This window comes from Arvicola amphibius, chromosome 6 (assembly GCF_903992535.2).
Source record: "Arvicola amphibius chromosome 6, mArvAmp1.2, whole genome shotgun sequence".
NCBI lineage: Eukaryota > Metazoa > Chordata > Mammalia > Rodentia > Cricetidae > Arvicola > Arvicola amphibius.
In genome coordinates, this window is record NC_052052.2 from 99,431,475 (window position 1) to 99,454,025 (window position 22,551).

Genomic DNA, 22,551 nt, shown 5'->3' on the forward strand with positions numbered 1-22,551 from the left:
AAGAGGCTCCACCTCCCACAGCACCACTTCTTTTCAGTTTCTGATCAAAATTGTAATCCATCAGTGGATCGAGTATTGATAAGATCAAAACCCCAGAGTCAGTCATCTCTGGAAATGACCTCATAAACACACACACAAGTATGCTTTACTAATTAGCTAGCTACTTCTCTCTCCAATCAAGTTCAAGATTGAGATTATCCATCATATCAGGTAATGGAAAGAGTACCACACCTGAAGCCAGGAGTCCACGTTCTCCCTTCTTCACCAGCATGGACCAGATTCACCGCCTTGGCATGTGTTAACCTCTGCTTATCTAACCATAGAAAAAGTTAACCAGACTAACCCTCACCATTCAAGCTTGTTCTGGAGGCAATTTGAAAACTCTAGAATTATTGTGACTGAACAGTTAATTATTCCCATTTCTCAGTTCTTCGAGCCAAGTGGAGGTAGCAGGATGGTGTTCAGGCTGAGGTCTGAGCTCTCTGCTTTAGATTCAGTCCTGTGTCCTAAAATGATGACTCAAATAATTAAAGTCTAAAGTTTCCTATAAGAGGATCCGGGGGCCACACGTACATACATGCTCATGCGTGTACATATGTGAAGACCAGAGTTCTATGCCGATGTCTTGTTTATTCTCACTTTTTTTGAGACTTACTGATTCAGCTGGGCTAGTTGGTACACATTACTATTGGTGCTATGTATCGAGTCCTCATCTTTGTGTGGCAAGCACTTTGTTGAGCTAATCCCTAGCCCTGAAATGGTCCATTTTAAAAATAACCAGTAAAGTCCTCTTGAGCCCTTCCTGTTTCCATTATTAATGAGACATTTTTCCATATGCTATTCATCCTATGTAATTTATCGATATCCCTATGGTATTAGGCCTTTTTATCTAATATCCATTAGTCTTAAACGATGTTTATAGAGGAGTGAAGAACAATGGAAAGGCCAGGATGTGGCCAAGCCTTAGAAGGCATGGTGAAGCAGGCAGGGCTCTTCTGAGGATGCTCAGAGTCTCTCTTCTGCTTGTTTTCCTTTCCAGCCATGAAAGCCATAGAAGTGCCATGTTTTACCTTCCCTAGGCATGCGCTAAAGAAGGACTGAATAGTGTCATTGTCATCAATTTAGGGATGATTAGGAAAGACAAGTGACACCTAGAAACTTTGATGCTGCAGGTCCTGGCCTATGTGCCTTACTATCTCTGTTTTGCTTTTTTCATGTTGGGGATGGAACCAAGGGGTGTATTCATGCTAAGCAAGACTTCACCACTTAGTACTCTGTCAGCCCTTGGCCTCCGTTTAGTGAGTTGTACACTGGCCTCTGCGTGAGAGACTAGAAGGACTATGTCCTGCCCACTGATGGGCCTGGGAGGTCAGCACAGCATGACTTGTAGTTGATACAGAAGAATGAGGTGCCTGGCGCATGGAGCCGCTGGTGTAAATGCTGTGCCTGTCTCCTCTACTCCTCTTCAGTCTGTAATTTGTAATTTTACACAGGTGGCCTAGGACAAGGAAAAGCACAAAAAGCATCAAAAACCATGTGTTTCCTTCCAATCTTGTGGACAAGAAGTCCAAAAAGCAAGATAGTAGTGGAGCTGATTCCTTCCACAGCCCTTGCCTTGGTTTGTGTTGATCATAGAGATGCTCAGATATGTTCATGGTCTACTATGTATATTGCTTGTTTCCTCTTATAACACCAGGCATATGGAATTAGAGCCTGCCACAGGATATCACTTTAAATTAACTACCCTCCCCCTAATATAGACACACTCCAAGGTGCTTCCTAAGGAAGTTAGAATTTTGATATCATAAGATCTTTTTATTTTATAATTTTTAACTAAAAATAATTTTAGGTATGTATAAACTGTATTTCAATCTCCCCAATTACCCCTTCCTATCCCCCACTCCTGAACCCCTTCTCCTTCCCCTCAAAGTGTCCATCTTTCTTTCATGTCTTTTCTAAAAGTATACACTTCAGTTCGTGATACTTGGAAAGCACATAAAACCCCATAATGTTCTAATCATAGAAGCTTTCCCTCAGGCTGAACAGGGGTGACTTTCCTGGGGACTGGAAACTCATTTCCTATAGGCTGAGAAAGGCCCCTAGTCCTGAAGAAGCAAACTTTTCTCCAGGACTTTTGGCAGCTGCCTGGCCACTACACACACACTGTGCATCAGTGTGTCCTGTGACAAGGACGTAGTGAGATGATATGTCGAGTGACAATGAAAGCAGAAAGTGGGGGATGAGTGGTTCTTGCAACCACAGGATGTTAATAGCATGTAGAAAACTGTTTTCATAAGACACACTCATTGTTTGATATTCTGCTCTGATTTTTTTGTGGGATTTTTTTAAAGGGAAAATAAACCCTTGGTAAATTACAATGCCGCAACCTAATACCATGTTCAAGCTCATAAATGTTTTTCTTCAGAGTTCATTTGGAAGCATTTCAGACAGATTGTTAGCATTATTGCTTTCTGGGATAAAATCATGCGTTTTTTTTCTCAAACATTTCTTCCTCAGCTCATAACCTTTTCCTCAGTAATATTTTGCATGTTGTGATAAAATAGCAAGAAAAGCAGCCTCTGTCTATTTTTAGATTAACACGTTTGCCAAACTTAAGGAGACTCTAATGTTGGCTTCCCACAACCATGATCTGTTTTTCTGCTCCCCAAACACCAGTTTCTCTGTTTCTAGACTTACACACTCCAATCTTTAACCCTAGCATTCTGTAACAGGTGTCCAGTGCTGGGATCTCGCTTAGTGTAGATGAACAAGTCATGATGGGTCCCCAGATTTTACTAAACTGTCTTTGGTGGTATTTGCATTCTTTAGGAAGAGGCCTGGCAGAAATGGGCCCTGGAAAAGTGGTAAGCAGAGTCTGGAAGAGACTCTATGATGTACGGGCAACAACAGTCCCAAAATATGGATAAGAGTCAGTAGGTTGAGTCACAGAAGTTGGCCAATATCCATGTACAGATTGGAAAGCTAAGAAAACACACACACACACACACACACATACACAACATTCACATACTCTCTCTCTTTCTTCTCTCTCTCTTTCTCTCTCCCTCCCTCTCTCTCTCCCTCTCTCTCTCTCTCTCTCTCTCTCTCTCTCTCTCTCTCTCTCTCTCTCTCTCACACACACACACACACACACACACACCTCTGCATGAGAAAGGCTGCAATACAAAGTAGGAAAGGCTTGGATTAGACCTGAGAACAAAGAATAACATTCATCTAAGCCCAACAAATTTTACTATGCTCTTAGCCTTCTCATTTTAGGCGCCTCAAAGGCTCCATCAGAGATGTGTTAGGGAGTAGAGACTTGTCCAAAGTCATGCAGAAGTCAGTAGTAAAGTAAAGCAGGATTTGGAAATTTAATTCTTCACCTTTCATCCAGCAAACTTCCACTTGACAACACTGCATTTAAAACAGGGCTTCAGGGGGATGGAAAGATGGCTCAGTGGTTAAGAACACTGACTGCTCTTCCAGAGGACCCAGGTTCAATTTCCAGCACACACATGGCAGCTCACAACTGTCTGTGACTCCATCCAGAAGACCCGACACTCATGGCAAAACAGAAATGCACATTAAAACAAAACAAAACAAAGCAGGGTTTCAAAGGTTTTAGAATGTAAATGAGAAATCTCTACACATATAACCACCTATATACACCTATGTGTTGTGACTTCCCATACTTGCAAACAACTTTGGAGTTTCTTAACCAGACAGGCAATGCAACTCTGGGCTGTGTGACAATAACCGCTCATGATGATACACACCCATCATCCCAGCACTTGGGAGTTAGAGGTGAGATCTGGAATTCAAGGTCATCCTTGGCTGTGTGTCAAGTTTAAGGCTAGCTTGGGCTGTGTGAGAACCTATCTCAAAAACAAAAGACAGCAATAACGAAAAACTACCTTGCAAAAAAATTCCATCGATTTACCCTCTCATAAACCAGTCATATGAACTCGGCCCTCCACTAACCACCCCCCAATGCCAATCTTTCATCCTTCTGATTTAAAAAGCTAAAAATAGTATCTCATTGTTGCCTTCATTTGCAATACTTTTGTGACTAGTGAAGTTAAATATCTTCCTGTGTATTTGTTGGCAATAAATGTTTTATATGAATTCTCCCCTTGTAATTTTTTATGAATGTATTCATGGTTTTGTCCATCTGTATGTGTTTGCTACAGATTGGGTATAAACAATTACCACTAACATTTAGTTTTTACTAGGTGACGCAGACTCTGGTAAACATTAAAAAATGCTAACCTTTGATCAGGTGACAACATGGTAGCAGTAGTTCCCTGCTTATTCCGTTCTTTCAAAGATGCTTGGGTGTATTTGCTAAAATTATAATTTGGGAATGCCTGCATGATTTCTTTACTTTCTCAATATTTAAAGTGCCCCCTTTTCAGCTGCGTTAACCTTTCTCTGCAACTACTACCTTTCCACATATGTTATATTTAGGGATTCATTTTTTTATTTATTATATGGAGGATGTGTGTGGCCATTCAAGCCCAGTGTGGAACATCAAGAATCTCGTCATTGCTCTCTGTCTAACTGCTCTGGGACAGGTTGTCCCACTAAGCCAGAAGCTTGCCATTTCAGCTAGTCTAGGTGCTTATTTTGCCCCCAAACGCTGGAGTTAATGGAAAAGACAGTCATGACTGGCTTTGGATGTGGGTGCTGGGTTGTGAAGCAGGTCCATGCTCCTACCCATTGGACTACAGTGCGTGCACATGCACACACATCTGGCAGCCAGAGATGGACTATGCATGTTTTCTTCTATCATTCCCCCACTTTAGTTCTACGATATAGTCTCTCACTGGACCTAGAGTATAGATGTCGAGCTATCCTACCTGATCAACAACCCTCAGGAACCACCTCTCCAGCATCTGAATTTGGATTCTCTTGCTCACACAATGCAAACACTTTGCCCACTTAACAAACTCCCAGGCCCTAGTAAACCTTTTTGAGTTCCAAAATAAAAAAAAGAACTGTCTGATAGCCTTTGTTGTAGCTGACTTCAGATCTGTGTGTTCCTCAGGATAACGGGAAAAGGAGAAGGTTCCAGAGTGGAGGTTACAGGTGAAAAAGACTGCCTGACCTTACAGAGTATAGGTGTATGGATGACAGAGACTTCCCAAGGAAATGACCCTTGATGAAACCTTAGCAGAACACTGTCACCTCTCTTTGTCCCTCCTGTGTGGCCCTTCTCCTGAGAACTCTCCCCTTCTCCTCACTGCATGCTCCCAACCTGCCCCAAACCTCCAGCACAGGCTCCAAAGTTTCAGCTCTAAGATCCCCTTCCTTGTGAGTGAAGACATCCTGCAGTCCAAGCAGCCCTTGGGAAAGTGGAGCGCTTCCCTTCTTCCTTATTTAAGAAGAATAGACTACAAAGAAAGGCACAGCATGGCTCTGATGACTTCACATGTTAGGGTTATTTTGGTTCTTGACAACTGACCCTGCATTTATGCTAAGTCCCCTTTTGTTTCTTTAAGAGTCCTCTGTCCTTCCATCCAGAGGAAAATAAACCCCGCTCCTAAGGCCAGAGAAGCGTGACAAAGCCTCGAAGCATTTGGAGAACATTTTCTGATTGAGTGGAAAGAACTGATTTCGGTTGCCAGCTATTTCTTCCAGAAAAGCAAAACAAAACGAAAACAGCTAATGTGCAAATACGGAGAAGGGCGACATTTTCCCCCTGTTTGTTTTCAGACTTGCCTTTGAAACATTTACCAATAGGAGGAAGTAAGCATGAGCTCATAGTATAAGACCTGTTATCTAGAAGTAAGGGGATGAGGAGAAAGTTTATACGGTTATGGATCCACAGATCAGCAGCAAAATTACTTTCTCTCCAGATTATTGTTTCAATGCCTAGACAAAGGGGCCAGTGAGATGGTTCAGTGGGGAACGGTGCTTGCAATCAAGCCGGCTGATAAGAGTTAGACTCCTGAGAATAACGTGGTGGAGAGGTAAAACGGACTCACACCAAATCAGGACTGTGTAGGAGCGCTTAACAAGTATTGTTTCTGGATGTGCATACGTATTTGTGCATTCAAATATATATATATACAGATATGTAGACACATACAAACACATATTTCTGTTCACATAAAGGATATGTAGACAGGTAGGTGGATGCAAACATGAACATCCATCCTACATCTATGTAATACATAGAGAGAAGCAGAGAGAAAAAGGGAGAACCTACACGGTACTTATCAAAATCGGTCCCATCCTTTAAAAAGACAGATTAGTTAGAAATGAAACCAGCAAATCCTCCTGCTCCCTTAGAAAAGTCTGCCCAACTGGAGATCCCGAGCATGAATGCTTCCTGCCATTGCCGGCAGACATGATACCAAGGTGGGGTCTCAAAAGACAAGCACGCTTTTGTGGTAGATAACTGTTTCCTTGGCCTCCGAATAACTGTGGCTATATTCTTACGAAGAAAATCGGGGCCTCTTTTGTCCATTAGTTTTCTTTTTCCAGACTTGGAAAATTCACTCCCTGAAGCAGAGGACTTAGAGTGCCTAAGGGGACGATCCTCTTCCTTGTCACTGCTAGGAGCTTGTCTCTGGGTTTCTTAGCTCTGATGACAATCTAACTGTGACCGAGCCTCCATGTCACTCTCTAGACTTGGGGGCGTGTGTACACTTCATCTAGTATAGCCAAGGGCACATGCGAAATCCCAGCAGAACTCCATTCTGGTTTCCACTAACCTGCCTGTGTAAGGGGTGCAGTTCTTCGTGTTGCTCATTCTTAGAAGACGATAGCAGTTGCACTTACTCTCCTCTTTAGCAGGAAGCTGTGGGCCTAGATTGTGTGATGGCTCTATGCCTAAGGCCATGAAAGCAAAGATTTACTTCCCTTCTCATTTATTTTAACACATACAATTGGAGGAAGTCGTTATTCTAACTCACAGTTTCCTGCCCTGTAAGGGTTTGTCATCTCATAGTCTTTCACTTTTTTCTCACATTAATTCTCCTCTCTCTCTCTCTCTCTCTCTCTCTCTCTCTCTCTCTCTCTCTCTCTCTCTCTCTCTCTCTCTCTCTCTCTCTCTCTCTCTCTCTCTCTCTCTCTCTGTGTGTGTGTGTGTTATAATGATATGTACATGAGTGTATGGGTGGTCACACTCATACATGACCATGAGAAGGCCAGAGAAGGACACTGCATTTCTTCCTCTAGTGCTCCCCATCTTATGGCCTTCGTAGTTCATAGTTTCCACTAAGCTGCCATGTCCCTGAGCTCTTGAGATCCATCTGTCTCTGTCCCCCAGTGCTGGGGTTACAGGTATGTAGAGTAATGGCTAGTGTTTTACATGATGCTGAGGATTCAAGCTCAGGTCCTCATGCTTGTGGAGTAAGGAATCTTATCCATTGAAATCCTTCAAATAAAATTTCAAAATTCATCTTTCTTTAGTAGACGGTCCATTATTTGTAGATAAATATTTTACTGTACTTAGTGGCAAGAACAAAGCCCACGATCCCTGCAGATGCAAGTGAGGCTGCCTAGGCTGCAGTCATCTCAGGTGAGGGGGAGCCTGCAAGTACCACAAAGGAGAGTTCACGTGCTGGTCACAATAAAAACATGCATCAATATCCTCAAGGAGGCACAAGTAACAAAGACTACATGTGGAAATAGTAAGAGAAGCTGAAATCCTAATACAAGTCATTGAGATGATTTGTAAATCTGGAAGGCTTAGGAACCTAGATATCCTGCGTCAGTGATTTAAGGCAGAAGCTGGCTAGGCTGCAGCCCCCTTTCTTTCCAGAGGTTTCTTTAATTCCAGAGACACGGTTCTCTTCAGATGGCTTGTGTTTGAGTTTCTCAAACAACAGCATGCACAGTGCCTCAGAGTCAAATCCTGAGTCTCTTATTCCAGATGCTGTATTTAAAAAAACAGAAAGGGTTTTCCTGAGGTTTTGGTCTTGAAGATGTTTGAGCCCACTTCTTAAGAGAAAATATTTAATGAGAATTGTTGTATCTCAGACTGAGTTTTCCCCAAGTAGAATTAAGCCAAGGATTAGAAAACAAAGTGTGCATTGGAGGAATTGACCCGCAAAATATTGATAAGGAAAGGATGAAGAAAGACTCAGAAAGGATGGATGCAATAAGTAGAACCACAAATCTGGATGCCTCTGTAGGCAGTTATGGCTTTCTCTGCCTGGGGATATCCAGGACATAGGGAGGGAGACCCCACCAAGATTTCCCACTTGGACAGGGAAGCTGTATGTCTATTGCCCAGTTTCAGCTCCCAGCCCTAAGTGGTCAATGTTGTTCCCAGGGGTACACCTGAGAGAAAGATCCAGACAGAAAGATGACTGACAAGACAGTGTGGCACTGAGTCATTTTGCCATTAAATTCCTTTGCATCAATTTAATTCCTTTATCACCTCCACACAGCTCTGCGAGCTAAGATTCCCCATCGCTCTGCTTACTGTTCTCCTTTACTAGAATAAAGCGATCATAGTTTGGACTGTGTGTATTTCACTCCTCAGCCCTTGTTCCTCCCACACCCATTCTCTGTACATGCTGCAGATGTAGCCAGTGCCATTTCTAACTTTGTGTCTTTCCACCAGGAATGGCCATTGTAAATTAGATAGAGACAAACAGGCTGCTTTGCCTGGGGGACGAAGCACTGAGCTAGTTTGTCCAATCAGAGACCAGGAGTCCACTCCTGCTGTCACTTAGATCTAGCTCTGGTCATGTGGGTGTGAAGAGGTTTATAATGTAGTCATCTTAATATCCAATGTATTTCTCTGTAAGTTGTACTGCTGGCAAACTTTCAAATGTCCTCTTAGAAGTCATAGAAGTCATTGGAAAGAATTTTTATTAAAATATTGGGTTTATTTGTGTGCTATTTTCTGTTACTATTGTTACTTAAGATGATCAGGATAATATTTCAGTTATTTCATATGGTGTGGACTGCTTCACCAAAAGAATACTTATCAACCACACTATCTGGAAAGAGGAGATGGTGGTCACAGAATGACACTCAGAGCGTGCTTCTTTGCAGCGATGATCCTTGCTTCCTAGGGTTGTCCTTGGAAAGGGAGAAATCAGATGGCACGTACAGTGAGTCAGGCTTATAGACAGCACTCAGTGTGTACTTTTCCCTTTGCCTTCTCTTGAGTCATATGGGGAAACAATACCATGGTGAGTTCGCAAGCACATCTAAGACAGAAGGGATCTGAAAGCCACTCATTCATGTGCCAGTTTGTCATCACCCTGAAGCCCCACACTCTTCCAAACTGTCTTAACCGAGTGGAATTCTTCCTCTGTTTTCTTGGTTCTCACTGTAGCCGGCACCCGGGACAGTCCTTGCACTGCTTCAGATTTTGAGCTTAGCGCAGATAAGGCTGAGCCGTCCTCACTAGAAAGCCTCGGAACAGAAGTCTTTAGGATTCAGCTTATTTTCTTTTCCAGTTGTGAAATATTTGCTGTGCATACTGAGAGATCTTCGAGATGGGACCCAAGCACAAACACAAAATGCGTTTACATTTTTTACATATCTTATACACACAGTCTGGTGGTAATTTTATAAAATTTCTTTAATAATTTTGTCTATCAAACAAGGTTTCCTGGTGTGGAATTTTCCACTTATTGCATCATGTTGGTACCCAAAAAGTTTGAGGTTGGGAGGACACTTCTGATCTGGGGTTTTCAGATTTGGAATGCCTGATTACTTTTAAAAAATTATGCATGTATTTTGATTTTGCTTTTTCTTTTAAGATTTACTTGTAGGAGCATTTGGAAAAGGGAAAGTAGCTGTCTACAGGTATGTAGTTGCTGGTATGCAAATATTATTCTGCTTTAAATGCATTTTCCTATTTTGGTAGTTTTGCCTTAAAGAGTCCAAAGACCCATTCCCTTGTTTATCCTGAAGAATGTTTCTATGTCTTTAAAAAATTCTGAGTGTATTTTTCCCTCTGTTTTCCACCTTTCTCTCATTTCTACATAGTTTTATTCTCAAGCTTTATTAGCAAACCTCTAGCCCCTACCAATGTAACTGACATGACATCAGCTATTAAACTCTTGGAATCAGAAAATGGCCCATGTTTTAGATGGACCTGAACTTGGACTTTCTGTACTTTGGGGCTCATCAGTGTCCATACATGCAGGACATAATTGTGGCAGGGAGAACGTGGCTATTTACCCTCACATCCAAGTGTGGACAGGAAGTTGGGACTAGAACATGCCAGGAGTCATCCCTCCCAGAAGCAAGCCCTCGGCAGCATTAGTGCAACAGACTTGGATTCAGAACCTGACCTTTCCAGACACTAACTGTTCTGTAATTCCAGGGAAAACCATAGCAGTGGTTCTCAGCCTTCCTAATGCTGTGGTCCTTTGATACCATTCTTCACGGTGACCCCAACCATAAAATTATTTTCGTTGCTACTTCATAACTAATTTTGCTAGTGTTATGAATCATTGGAGACAGAGGTTTACCCAGGGGTCATAACACACAGGTTGAGAAACACCATTCTATCTCCTTCTAAGCCTCTGGTTCTCATCTATAAAGTGGACTATCCATACTTACCTTATTAGCTTACTTCTGTTTAAAGGACTTGGTGAGAATCTGAATGCAAATTATGCTGAGTAGTAGCTGGTTAGGTGGTTGAGCTTTCTTAAAATGTTTAATATGAATCCAAGAAACTAGATCAGGATTTCCCGAGCAGCTCATAGATGAATGCATGCACACAGACCTGCATGTGCAAGTGTCCCAGGCATGTGCTGCTAAGGTGGCTATAACTCCCAGACAGACCCTAAGGTTAGCTTTCTTCACACCAACTTTTCTTCCTCAGCCCCAACATACATGTGTCGTGGGCTGTTTTGTGCTAGCTCTTCTCACTTAGGATACAGAGCAACAGCGAGCTGAAACTCCCCGCACCTCTGAAGTATGAGGTTTGGGTTTCTTACGGCTGTAAATTTACACCACCAAGAACCCTGCTTTGTTGCCACACTCCAAATCCACCACAGCTCTGTGGCAAGCTCATATTTTCCGTGAGCTACTCCCAGCCTATTGTTGGCATAAGGATATAAATGCACGCCGGTCCTTGGAGACAATCCTGTCACAGGAGCTCTGCCCAAGGACACCCCAGTGTCCACGCCAGAATCTTATTCTCCATACTTGGGGAGGTTATCACCCCCCACTTCCTCCACTCATCCCCTTTTTTCTCAAAGGTGATTGCTACAGCAAATCTCTTGCATGCCTAATACCATTTTATTATCAAATCCTCACCCTCAGAACTGGAGATAATACAATTTTGAAGATAATACCATACAGATAACATCCAGAGGCTTGTAAAATATCCCAGTGGTCCCATGCTGTTATCGTGAAACTGTTTGAAGTATTTGCACAGCATTTACCTCTAGACCTGACCCTCTGTCTATCAGAAGACACCTACTCAACATAGCATCAGAGTACATGTAACTCTGGAATCTTTGGCTCCCAGTGTGTGTCTCTTATAAAGAAACTTCAAAAGCTGCCCCACTTTCCTACTTCATGATTTACTCTCTTACCTTGTTGTCTTCTCTAGGATGGCTCTAATGGCAATCACATCTATTCCCCACCTCAGATATGACTATGACTGTTAGAATTACCTGACGATGTGTTTAAAATTCCAACACAGACCCGTAGCCCAGAGGTTCTAATTCCATTGACCCATGACGATGTCTGGGTGTAGTGTTTGTTTGAAAGCTCCCTAAGTAATTACATTGTGCAGACAGGATTGAGAACCACTTGTCAGAGTGAAATAAAGGATTGTTCTTAAACTGCAAAGCTTAGCTAGAAAATTGCCAATCAGGTTGAAAAATTATCAATGAGCCAACAAAATTCAAAATGCTCAATTACATATTATGAGTAGATGTGTCTGGAGTTGAAGAAGTGCCCTAGTGGTTAAGAGAGCTTGCTGTCCCTGCAGAAGACCCAAGTTTGGTTCCCATATCCCACGTGGGGTGGTTTACAAGTACCCATGGCTCCAGGACATCTGATGCCCTCTCTGGAGTCCACAGTCACTAGCATGTGTACATGGATATAAATAAAATTAAACAAATCTTTAAATAAAATAGGTATCTCCTCAAATATGGACACAGGGCCCCATGAAAATCATGAAGCTGTATAATAATCACACTATATTATCACAACATAGTGAGTCCACGCCATAAAGAAATCAGGTCAATGGATGGAATGTGCTTGTACTGGCCCCCCCAGCATCCTTTGTCAGAGCTCTCTGCTCTCAGGTGGTTTAGAGGGATAATTTGAATGTGGTGCCCACTTGTTCATGCCAAGAGCAGAATTCATTGTGCATGGCTGGCTATGTTGGCAATGACCTCTAGGAGGGTTCCTCTCGTCAGGAAAAGATCCCCTCCATGATTCATGAGTTTCTCATGTCCCGGCTTTCTCCCTACAGAGCAAGGCCAGTTGTAACAGTGGATGCCCAGCTCCTGCTACACCCGATGATTATCAACCTTGAAAATAAAACCTGTCAGCTTCCAGAATTCCCAACACCTGTAGCCTGGTAAGTTAGCCCAGTGCTACACAAATTCTAGCATGGGCTCAAATCACCTGAATCTTTTTTATTTTTAAAAATGCGGATTTGTATGAGGAAAGTCTGGGGTCCTGCACTCTGCATATCTGGAAAAATCTTCCAGAGGTTGTTGAGACCTCCGGACTGCGTAGACTGAGCAGCAAAGAGCCAGTCTTTGCAGACGAGCGTTGATGTGCTGCTGAGCTCTGACTGTGGGCTCAGACAGAGGCCAGTGCTCTAACCTACAGACCTGAGGTTTAAAAAAAAGACCAAAACAGTTGGGAAATTCCCAGTTAAACAAATTTCTCAGCACACTAAATGTTAACCAAACCAAAACACACCAAAAGACTCTTACTTTTGCATAGATTGTGGATACAACTTTTGAAATTTATCATGTCTCTCTCTTTTAAATAAATAAACTAGTCTGGATTACTTAGTTTCATGTACTAAAAATAGCAGTTTTGTAACTTGGCATGGACAACTAGACAGAAGGTCAATGCTATAAAAAGGGGGATTTTCGTACACTGACCTGTTCTTGTGACCATGACATTACAAGAATAAAAGGGGCAGTAGAAAACATGGCTTATCCAGCTTTTGACTTATGTCTGTCACATGAAATAACCATATAAAGCTGGGTTGTAACACATCCCCCAAAAAAACACCAGTTTGCTCGTTAATGTGGGGGCCCCAGACATCAGAAGATGTTGTGCTGGACCACGGTACCAGGACACTTACGGAAAATCAACAAAGGTCTTTGAGAGTCACCCTCATTTTCCAGGAAGACTGATCGGTTCTTGAAAATATCAGAATAAAGACCAGCTGGTCTTGACCCTGAGAAGCTGTTTCCAGCACATCCTAGCATGTCCCTGATGGCCTTTTGACAGGAGTTCCTGCGGGAGTCCAAGCTGGGGGGAGGGGTAGGGGGGAATGGGTAGAGAGTTTTAGGTTCCCTAAGAATTCTTCGGAAAACATTCTGTTGTGAGGGGTTCCCTGTGTGGGAAGGCCTGTCCTCTCCTTTAACTGCCTTTGAAAGTGGTTGGGAAATGCCCTGAGCAAACTTTAAAATGGTTTAAACCATAAAATAGTATAATGAAAACCTGATCTTCGAGAATACGTGGAAGAGCCAGCATTTCCCCACTGCCTGGCGTGATCAAATGAACACTAAAGGAACTGTGAGCGCTATTTGGCTGTGAGCGTTAAGACTCTAATATTCTCCGAGGAGCCCTCTGCTCACACCTTCAAAACCGTGGCTTTCCACACTGCATTCTGTTAAGCACAATGGCAACATTCTAGTATAGAATGTGTTTATTTTGATATAAATGATTTTTTCCTAAAGAGTTTTAGTTTTATGAATTTAAGAAAGAGGCTGAGGTCTTTTTCAAAACAATATAGGACTAATTCCTTTTGTTCAGGAAAATAAAACTTTTTTTAATCTTTGAAAAATTTTAGACATGTCTAGAATGTATCTTGATCGTATCCACCCCTTGCTCCATTCCCAATGCCCCCAGAACCCTCATCACTCCTCCTTCACAATTTAATATACTTCTTTTAAAGTTATTTATTTAGCTCACTGAGCCCAATTAGTGCTGCTGATAAATATGTGGGCATGAATGGTGTCATCCGCTAGGGCCCTGGAAAGCCTCCAGGGCTCACACTGCTGAGGAAAAGTTACTGTCATCCAGGCTGCCACCAACTGCGAACAGCCCCTCTGCTAATCCCTCTCCTTTTGTTTCTTGTTGATTTTTCTTGTTGATTGGAGTCATGTTACTATGATAAAATGTAATTTGTTCTATGGATAAATTATACAACTGTTGCTTAATTCTATTGTATCCTTTTCTGAAGATACTTAATTTTTTTTTTCTGAGACAGGATTTCTCTGTGTATCTCTGGCTGTCCTGGAACTTACTCTGTAGACCAGGCTGGCCTTGAACTCACAGGGATTCGCCTGCCTCTGCTTCCCTGAGTGCTGGGATTAAAGGTGTGCACCACCATCACCTGGCTGATACTTAATTTTCAAATGTAAAAGTTTTTGTGTGTTTCAGAATATTGAAAGACAAAGTTGGGGGTTGAGGGTATTTCTCAGTGGTAGAGTGCCCTGGGTTCTGTCCTCAGAAGCCCAACCAACCAGACAGAAGACAGGAAGCAAACAGCTGACTCACGTAGAATGGTTCATGCAGTTCACCCAGAGTGCTTAAAAAGCATCTTTGCTGTAACTCTGGCCTGATTTGGTATGAACTTGCACTTCAGATAAACCCTTCTGCAAATTCTAGTCACAAATCATTCCTCACTTCCTTCCATGTGGAGTTTTGTGTTATGCAGTCAGCTGTCTGGTTTATAAAATAGCTGTTGTTGGCATTGCTCAGTTAGAAAAAAGAAGTGAGATTCAACATAATAAATATTAAGATAATTGGTTACTAGTGAGAAAAACTGATTTTTTTCTATTTTATAAACATAAAACAAACTATCTACTTCTCCAATCTGATTAAAAGAGGTTTTTCAGATATGAATGACATCATGTAAAATCATATACTTTTCATCCTTAAAGTAGAGTTGAATTGGTAATAGTTGGGCCAATGAGATGGCTCAATTGGTAAAGGCCCTTGCCACATAAGCCTTGGGATCCGAGCTCCATCCCCAGAACCTGAGCAAAGGTGGAAGGAAAACTGATTCTACAAAATTGTCCTCTGATCTCCACATAAGTTCCATGGCATGTGTCCTCCCCAACAAACACACATCAAGTACTTCTTTGGACAGTAATACATAGATAATTAGAAATAGTGATTGTTTGCTTTGTACTTTCATTGTTATTTTGTACATTTGTGGAATGCTTATGTGATACGTATGTGTGTGTGTATGCATGACCACAGGGGTGTGGAGGCTACAGGTTGATATCGGGTATCTTCCTTAATCAGTCTCCATCTTAGTTTTGAGACAGGGTTTGTCACTGAACCTCGCTCTCATCAATTAGGCTACCCTAGGGGTCATAAACCCTAGAGCAGTGGTCCTCAGCCTTCCTAACGCTGAGACCCCTTAATACAGTTCCTCATGTTGTGATGACCCCAACCATAAAATTATAAAATTATTTTCATTGCTACTTCACAACTACAATTTTGTTACTGCCATGAATCATAATGTAAATATCTAATACGCAGGATATCTGGTATGAGACCCGTGTGAAAGGATCTTTCAATCCCCAGGGGGTCTTAACCCACAAGTTGAGAACCAATGCCCTGGAATCATCTGTCACTCTACTCTTCCCACCCTCAAACCCAGCCCTGATGACTGCCGTTGGGCCTGGAGGGTTTATCTGTATGCTGGTGATCCAAATCCAGGTCCCAGGGATTGTGCAACAAGCCCTGGACCGTGAGCATCTCCTCCATCTGGCTTTGTATTTAAAATCAGATTTCACATTTATCTCCTTCCTCATCATACACAGCCACGAGCAGAGTTATTTTTATACAGAGAAGTGATTGTCCACCGGTTTATGGGTAGCAAATAGTACGAGGATCATGCTGTGTCTATCCTGACTACTGTGTATAGCAGCCTATCTGCCGAGAGTTTCGTTTAGATATTCACAGTGAAAGCGCTCAGTTGATTTCATGTAGTTTTTGTTTGGCTTTGTTTTTATTATTTTTCAACCAAAAATTTTGAGACAAATAGGCTTTGCTGAATTTGAACATAAATCATAGCTTAAAATTATATTTCAAATTAAGCTGTATTTCACAGTTTTGCCTGACACAATTCATAAATATGTATTGGCCTGAGACTAGACCTGGTTCCTCAATATATATCTATAGATATAGATAGCAAATAGTTTTCTCTACTTAGAATGGATATTGTCATCCACTACTGTAGAATTTTGAAATTTTCTTTTTAGTTTAGAGTAGAACTATAGAAAAACTACCACATTGAAAAGATTCTTTAACTTGAGCCATCTTTAGCCTGGTGGGTTGAAGTTGAAATGCTGCCATCAATAATTCAGCAGGCTGTGGCAGTTATATTAAATTTGAATGAAAAAGTTAAAGTCGTCCAATTGTTAATGATATTAACAGAAAGGGAGAACTAAGAAAGAAATATAAATGTACTCTGACATAATTTATAAACGAAGATAAAGACTTCAGCTGACATCATTTATCAAATCCCTTCTTGCCAAAGACTCAACATCCATTTTCACAGCCGAGACTTTCTTTGTGAAAGTTCTATTGCTTCATGTTGGATAAAGCAATTACTGTATGTAAATTCATATTAATTTTGTATATTGATAATTTCACCATAAATGTGGAATTGTTTTGCTGAAGCTTTGTCTGTGCTGAGGAACGGTGAATAAAACATAGGTTAGTGGATAATGGTGACTCATACCAAGAGCTTACGAAGAGCTGGGCATGGGGGAAAAATCCATGCCAGAAAATTTAAAGATGTAATTTCCTACCCACCTTCCATGAATAATCTAACTGAAGGAGAAGTGGGCTGCAGTTTGTGATTTCTCTGGGGAAGTGGTATAAACACTTGGAATAGCACAGACGTCTCAGGAAGCTTTTGGCTAAATGGTGTGTGGCGAATTACCTACCCTGAAGGGAGACATTGACTGAGGTCATGGAGATAGATGAATCCCAGATGTGACACATTTTTGTTACGTTTGACACAGGAAGCTGACATCTAATTAAAGCATGATTGGAGGTGGAGAGTATTTACTTCCTTTGAATTCCATAGAAATACTCCAATCATACTAGAATTGTATCAGTAAAATCTTTAAGACTGTCACTAAATGGTCTATTCTCTCGTGTCTGTACTTTCTTAGCAATGCGCACAGGCCCTGGCTGCAGTGCTGGCTGTTAGACTATTTCAGGAGGGAGGTGAGAATATTTGATAAAGTCAGGCAGAAACAAGTAGAGATTTCTCATTCAGTCTGTGGCCATAGACCAGGGCATGTTCAGGTCATGGAACAATCAGCCATGAGTTCTTGGATGGCAGTTAGTGCACACTGAAGGCAAAATGAGTGTCTTCAACTCAGCTGGCATTGCCTTCATACCCATATCACCGCACACTCTTGGCTTGAGTAAGCTGCTCTAACTCTCTCTCTCTCTCCCACCTCTTCTCTTGATGGGGAAGCTCAGCCAATCACATTCTGTTTGTGGGATGTGTCCCCCTAAGGCCAAGATTTACTTATAAATCTTGCGGGTGTGCTTCCCGCTTCTTCTTTGTTTTCCTGCGCTCCTGAATCGCTGGAATCCTGGTTTTGTAAGTTCCCCTTCTTCCCTTTATTAAAGCTAAATATTTTATATTACAGCTAGTCTGGTTAATTCTAAATACCAATCTACCACACCCCTTCATTCTCTCCCTCCACCTCCCAAGTTCCAGGGTCCTCTCAGCAGTGTGACTGACTGGCTTTAAAACCAGCATACTCTTCCATGCTTAGGACTAAATTCACAGGTCCTACCATGACTCCAAAGCCCTATTCACCACCCATCAACCAAACCAGCCAATCTCATCTTCTGGGAGCTCTAACCACACTGAAATTCTTCAAGTCCCTCAAGTAGAGCCATGTTTTTGCTGTTCTCCATGTTTTTCCATAGCCTTTCCCCACTGTGTTCCCCAGCTTTCCCATGTCCCAAGGAAAATCTTCATATGTATTCATTGCATAACGAAACTGGAATATTAATCAATTGATTAAATCTCTATCACTATTTTCAAGAAAAGCTACCTGTGCCAATTGTATTAGTATTGTGTCAAGCTATGGGAGTGTGTGTGTGTGTGTGTGTGTATGTGTGTGTGTGCACATGCACATACATATGTGTATGTAATTAAACATATAGAAGGAAATGTTGTGTTCATTTTATCTGGATGGAGGAGAAGGAAGATTCCTGTCTCAGAATCAGAACTTTACTAACCAGCAAATTACTGACTACTGTTTTCCCACAGCTTTTCTCTAAGAGTCTGTGCATCTATAACAGGACAGAGCATTTCAGATACAATAGGTGAGCATATTTTCATTTTTACGGTGTCTATGCAAAGAAAACATGACATATTTCTCTGCCCAGACAATAGAAAACTAACGGACCCTTTATTAAAATTCAAATTTCTATTGCACATTTAAAACTTTCTAATTAATACTACTTTAATCATGGGCATTAGCAACTAAAAACATAATTTTGGAAAATTATATATATGTTATATATGTTATATATAAGTTATATAATTTAAGTGTTATATATATATATATATATATATATATATATATATATAATTTAAGTTACAAAATACGGGCTAGAGAGAAAGCTTGGTTGTAAAGTTCTCCTGTGCAAGCTGAGGGCCTAACTATGGGTCAGTACTATATAAAGGCCAAATATGGCAGGCGCCTCTCTAATACGAGTCTGGAGAAGTGGAGACAGGCACTGCCTAGACCTCACAGATCAGCGCTCTAGACAAACTGGTGAACTCCAGGCTCAGTGAGAGACCCTGCCTCAAAAAATAAGTGGGTGGGAGAAATCCAGTAAGACACCCAGTGTCAACCTCTAACTTCCACATGCACACATACTCACACATAAACAAACGTGCACATATAAACACATGAACATGTGCACACACATACACCACACATGCATGCAAAGCTTCAAAACTTATATACAGGGCAGTATTTTTTTAATACTTTTTCAACTTACGTGTTATTTGATTCAACTATGAAAAGAAAAGGTTTCCCTGAATAAGTCCCTACCCCTGACAGCACTGTGGTTGCCCAGTGCTGTCCCTCCTGTGACTCTGTTCATTCTCTCTGTCTTTAGCTCTGGTGGCTGAGGTGCAGCTAGATTTCCTGAAGCAAAAAGGAGCCATCAAGCGGACGCTCTTCCTCCATAACCACCAGCCCCATCTCACATTCCCCTTCGTGATAAGGCAACAGAGATCCCTCCACTGCCAGGATTTCAGCATTTACCTTCGAGTAAGTTTTCTAGAAATCATTTCTGGGGCTTCTCACACTGGAATCCGGATTCCAGCCATTTCTATCTAGTTAACCATCACACTTGTCACAGACCTCCCATCTGTCTAGTCTCATTTTCCTGGGAGGAAACTCTAGTTTAAGGATGAATACTTCTTGCTGACCCTGACTTCAACTAACCCAATGATTTGTTGTTATTCATTTCTAAGGGTTCTTTTTCATTTTTGACAACATCTTAATAATAACATTTAACCCAGGTGACTTTCATTTTTAACTGCCTTCCCTTCTCCGTACATAAAAGTTCAACACAATTTATTTGATTTTCTTTTTTTTTTTTTTTGAGCCTATGTGAGTATGTCCTCTTAGATTTTATCAAGATGTACTCAGAGCTGGCTTGGGGAAACATTAAGACAACCAAGCTTTCATTAAAAATAATTTGTTATTGTGTTTTTAAAGGTGATGTGTTTTTACAAATTCTCGTGAAATTTAAAATTCTAAATATCTGGGGCCCCATTATCTACAGCCATGCTGCCAGTTGTTAGACCGTGTGGTCAGTAGTCCCGTTTCTTCTCTTCCCATTAGGGACTTAGTTAACAGAGAACCCTAGTGAGGACCAAAGATCCACAGCTAAGCTTGAGAATGCAAAGCCTGGCCCATGAGTCCCTTCCCCCATCTTAGTGCACCCTTGACTAGCACAACTGGGATGCTGGCTGCACGCTCAGAGCTTAGCACTGGCTGCCCTCTCCTCACCCCAGGACTTTTGTTCCTTTATCCATGACATCTTCAAATGTGCTGAAGGTATTTTAAAGTTCACTGAAACAATTTGAAAGAAATAAAAAAGGGGGGGGGGACAAGAAGTAAAATGTTTTCTTCCTCTGAACCCAAGAGAAGCTTCTGGCAACTTCACCAAAATAAACAAAAAAATACATCCTGATGCATGGTGTACTCTGGCACCTGTGGTGCATGTTTTACTGGTGACGTGACTGATAAGGACTCAGGTGTTGGGGTCCATGGTACCTAATGATTTCTTCCAGTGTAGGGGTTCTCAACCTTCCTAACGCTGTGACTCTTTAACACATTTCCTCATGTTGTGATGATCCCCAACCAAAAATTATATTTGTGTCTACTTAATAACTATAATTTCGCTACTCTTATGAATCATATTGTAAATATCTAATATGCAGGTTATCTAATATACGACCCCTGCTAAAGGGTCATTAAACTCCCTAAAGGTGTTGTGACCCACCGATTGAGAACCATTGCTCTAGGAGATCCCAGGGAAGCCTTGACTGTAGGTGATTTCATCACTGAGTATGATGAAATCTTATTTATTGCAGACCACCACATATATTAGCACCCAGTTCAGCCTGTTGCAGTGAACATTGTCTTTCACTAACACAGATGGGGGTCCAGTGTTGCCTGCTTGTCATAGACTAATATCTTGTAGTCATTTCATGGACTTGAGTTGGTGATTCTTTTTCCTAGGATGAAACTGAATTCCGAGATAAATTATCTCCAATCAACATTAGCCTGAACTACAGTTTGGATGATTCTACCTTTACAGATGGCCTGGAAGTGAAACCCATTTTGAATCACTACAGGGACAACGTAGTTACTGAACAGGTAAGTCCTTGATGTGAAGGTCTAAAGATGTTTTTCCTCCCATTCTCTGGAGAGAATTGTTTTGTGCCCCTCTCATTCCCTTCTGTGCACAGAGATACACAGCAGTAGAGACCTGCTCTGAGCATGTTTCTTCATTGTTATTTTGGAAGCCTTTCCCTTTATGCAACCAAAGTTTGCTTTGTTCAAATGTAGCAGCAATGGAAGCAAGACAGGCAGTCATCCTAAGAATGGTGCAGTTAGCATCCTCTACAGACACTTCAGAGCAAACTGGAAACAGGCGAGGAAATATGCCTCTATCCAGAGATCGCTTAACGTCACAGCAGATGGAGTTGGGAGGCCTCTGCACAGTGAAACCAAAGCTCTGGTTTAGCTGATAGGATCGCTTAGCATCTTCAAGGAAAAGGATCTGATTTGAGCTTTCTCGGCTTCTTCCTGATGCCTCACTTGCTCAAAACAGGCTCACATCCTGGTGGACTGTGGAGAAGACAATCTATGCATCCCCGACTTGAAGCTGTCAGCTAGACCGTAAGTTTAAATAAATAAACGCGTGCATCACACCTGGTGGTCTATGGGTGTTTACTTAAAGCTGCTTTGGGGAGAGTATATTCTCCCAAGAACTGGGGGGTAGGGGAGTGAGGCATGGAATTCTTGAGAGCGGCCACACTTTGGATTTGCCTCTGATCTGGTCAGTCCTCTGTCACTGGTGTCAAGTGACAGACCCTGAGATCTTGCCTGGGCCATTTCATTTTTCAGCAAGAGTGGAGAGGAAAAGCGGTTTTGTTGAAAGGAAACCCATGTGCGGTGTGGCTCAGGTTCTGTTTACCTACCTCAGACAAGTGAGAAAGGGTTCAGACAAGCCAGTTCAGTCCACACCTTAACCAAACTTGTTTTTGCAGCACCCCGTGATTCAAAGGCCTCCTTAAAAACTGTCAAAACAAAATTAATTTTAATTTACTTGGGGGAGGACTTAAAAGACACACCAGGGAGTCAAGCAGAAAGTGTCAGAGAGTCAAATGAGAATCAAAGGGCTTCCCAGCTGCTTGTAATGGCAAGGCTTGACTCCAGAGCTGGAAATTGCCCTGTTGGGTCGTGGAAAGAAATCGGAGTAGGGCTGAGACACCCCTGGGTGGAAAAGTGGGCTGGACACCTCTCTCCCAGGAACTTCTGCACTGCTAGTGTTTGGAATCCGCTTGGTAATCTCTCAAGAGGACTTGTCCCAAAGTTCATAAGTTACTAAGTGTCTAAAGCAATGGCTTTGGGTGGGGGGAGGTAAAGGGAGTGGAAGAGGCATTTCTAAATATTGATTTCATTTGGAGTTCAAAGTAAGCAAAGCTTCTTAAAATACCTTAGAACCCTCTATCAGCCATTTGGGATCCTGTTTCGCCTGACTCTTTTCCCCTCTTCTCATCCATGTTGCTTTGTGTCCTTCCTCTGTTGCTGTCTCTAAACACGCCCTCTTTCTTTC

The 22,551-nt window shown here is 41.8% G+C and overlaps 1 protein-coding gene across 1 annotated transcript in view; it reads left to right on the plus strand.

Annotated features, from left to right (window-relative positions):
- Positions 1-22,551, plus strand: part of Itga8 (integrin subunit alpha 8) — a 176,573-nt gene that overhangs the window by 81,063 nt on the left and 72,959 nt on the right. The window contains exons 14-19 of the mRNA XM_038333456.1: positions 9,735-9,780; positions 12,416-12,523; positions 18,452-18,507; positions 19,312-19,466; positions 20,949-21,086; positions 21,544-21,611. Coding sequence (XP_038189384.1) covers positions 9,735-9,780; positions 12,416-12,523; positions 18,452-18,507; positions 19,312-19,466; positions 20,949-21,086; positions 21,544-21,611 — 571 coding nt within the window. The remainder of the gene's footprint in view (positions 1-9,734; positions 9,781-12,415; positions 12,524-18,451; positions 18,508-19,311; positions 19,467-20,948; positions 21,087-21,543; positions 21,612-22,551) is intronic.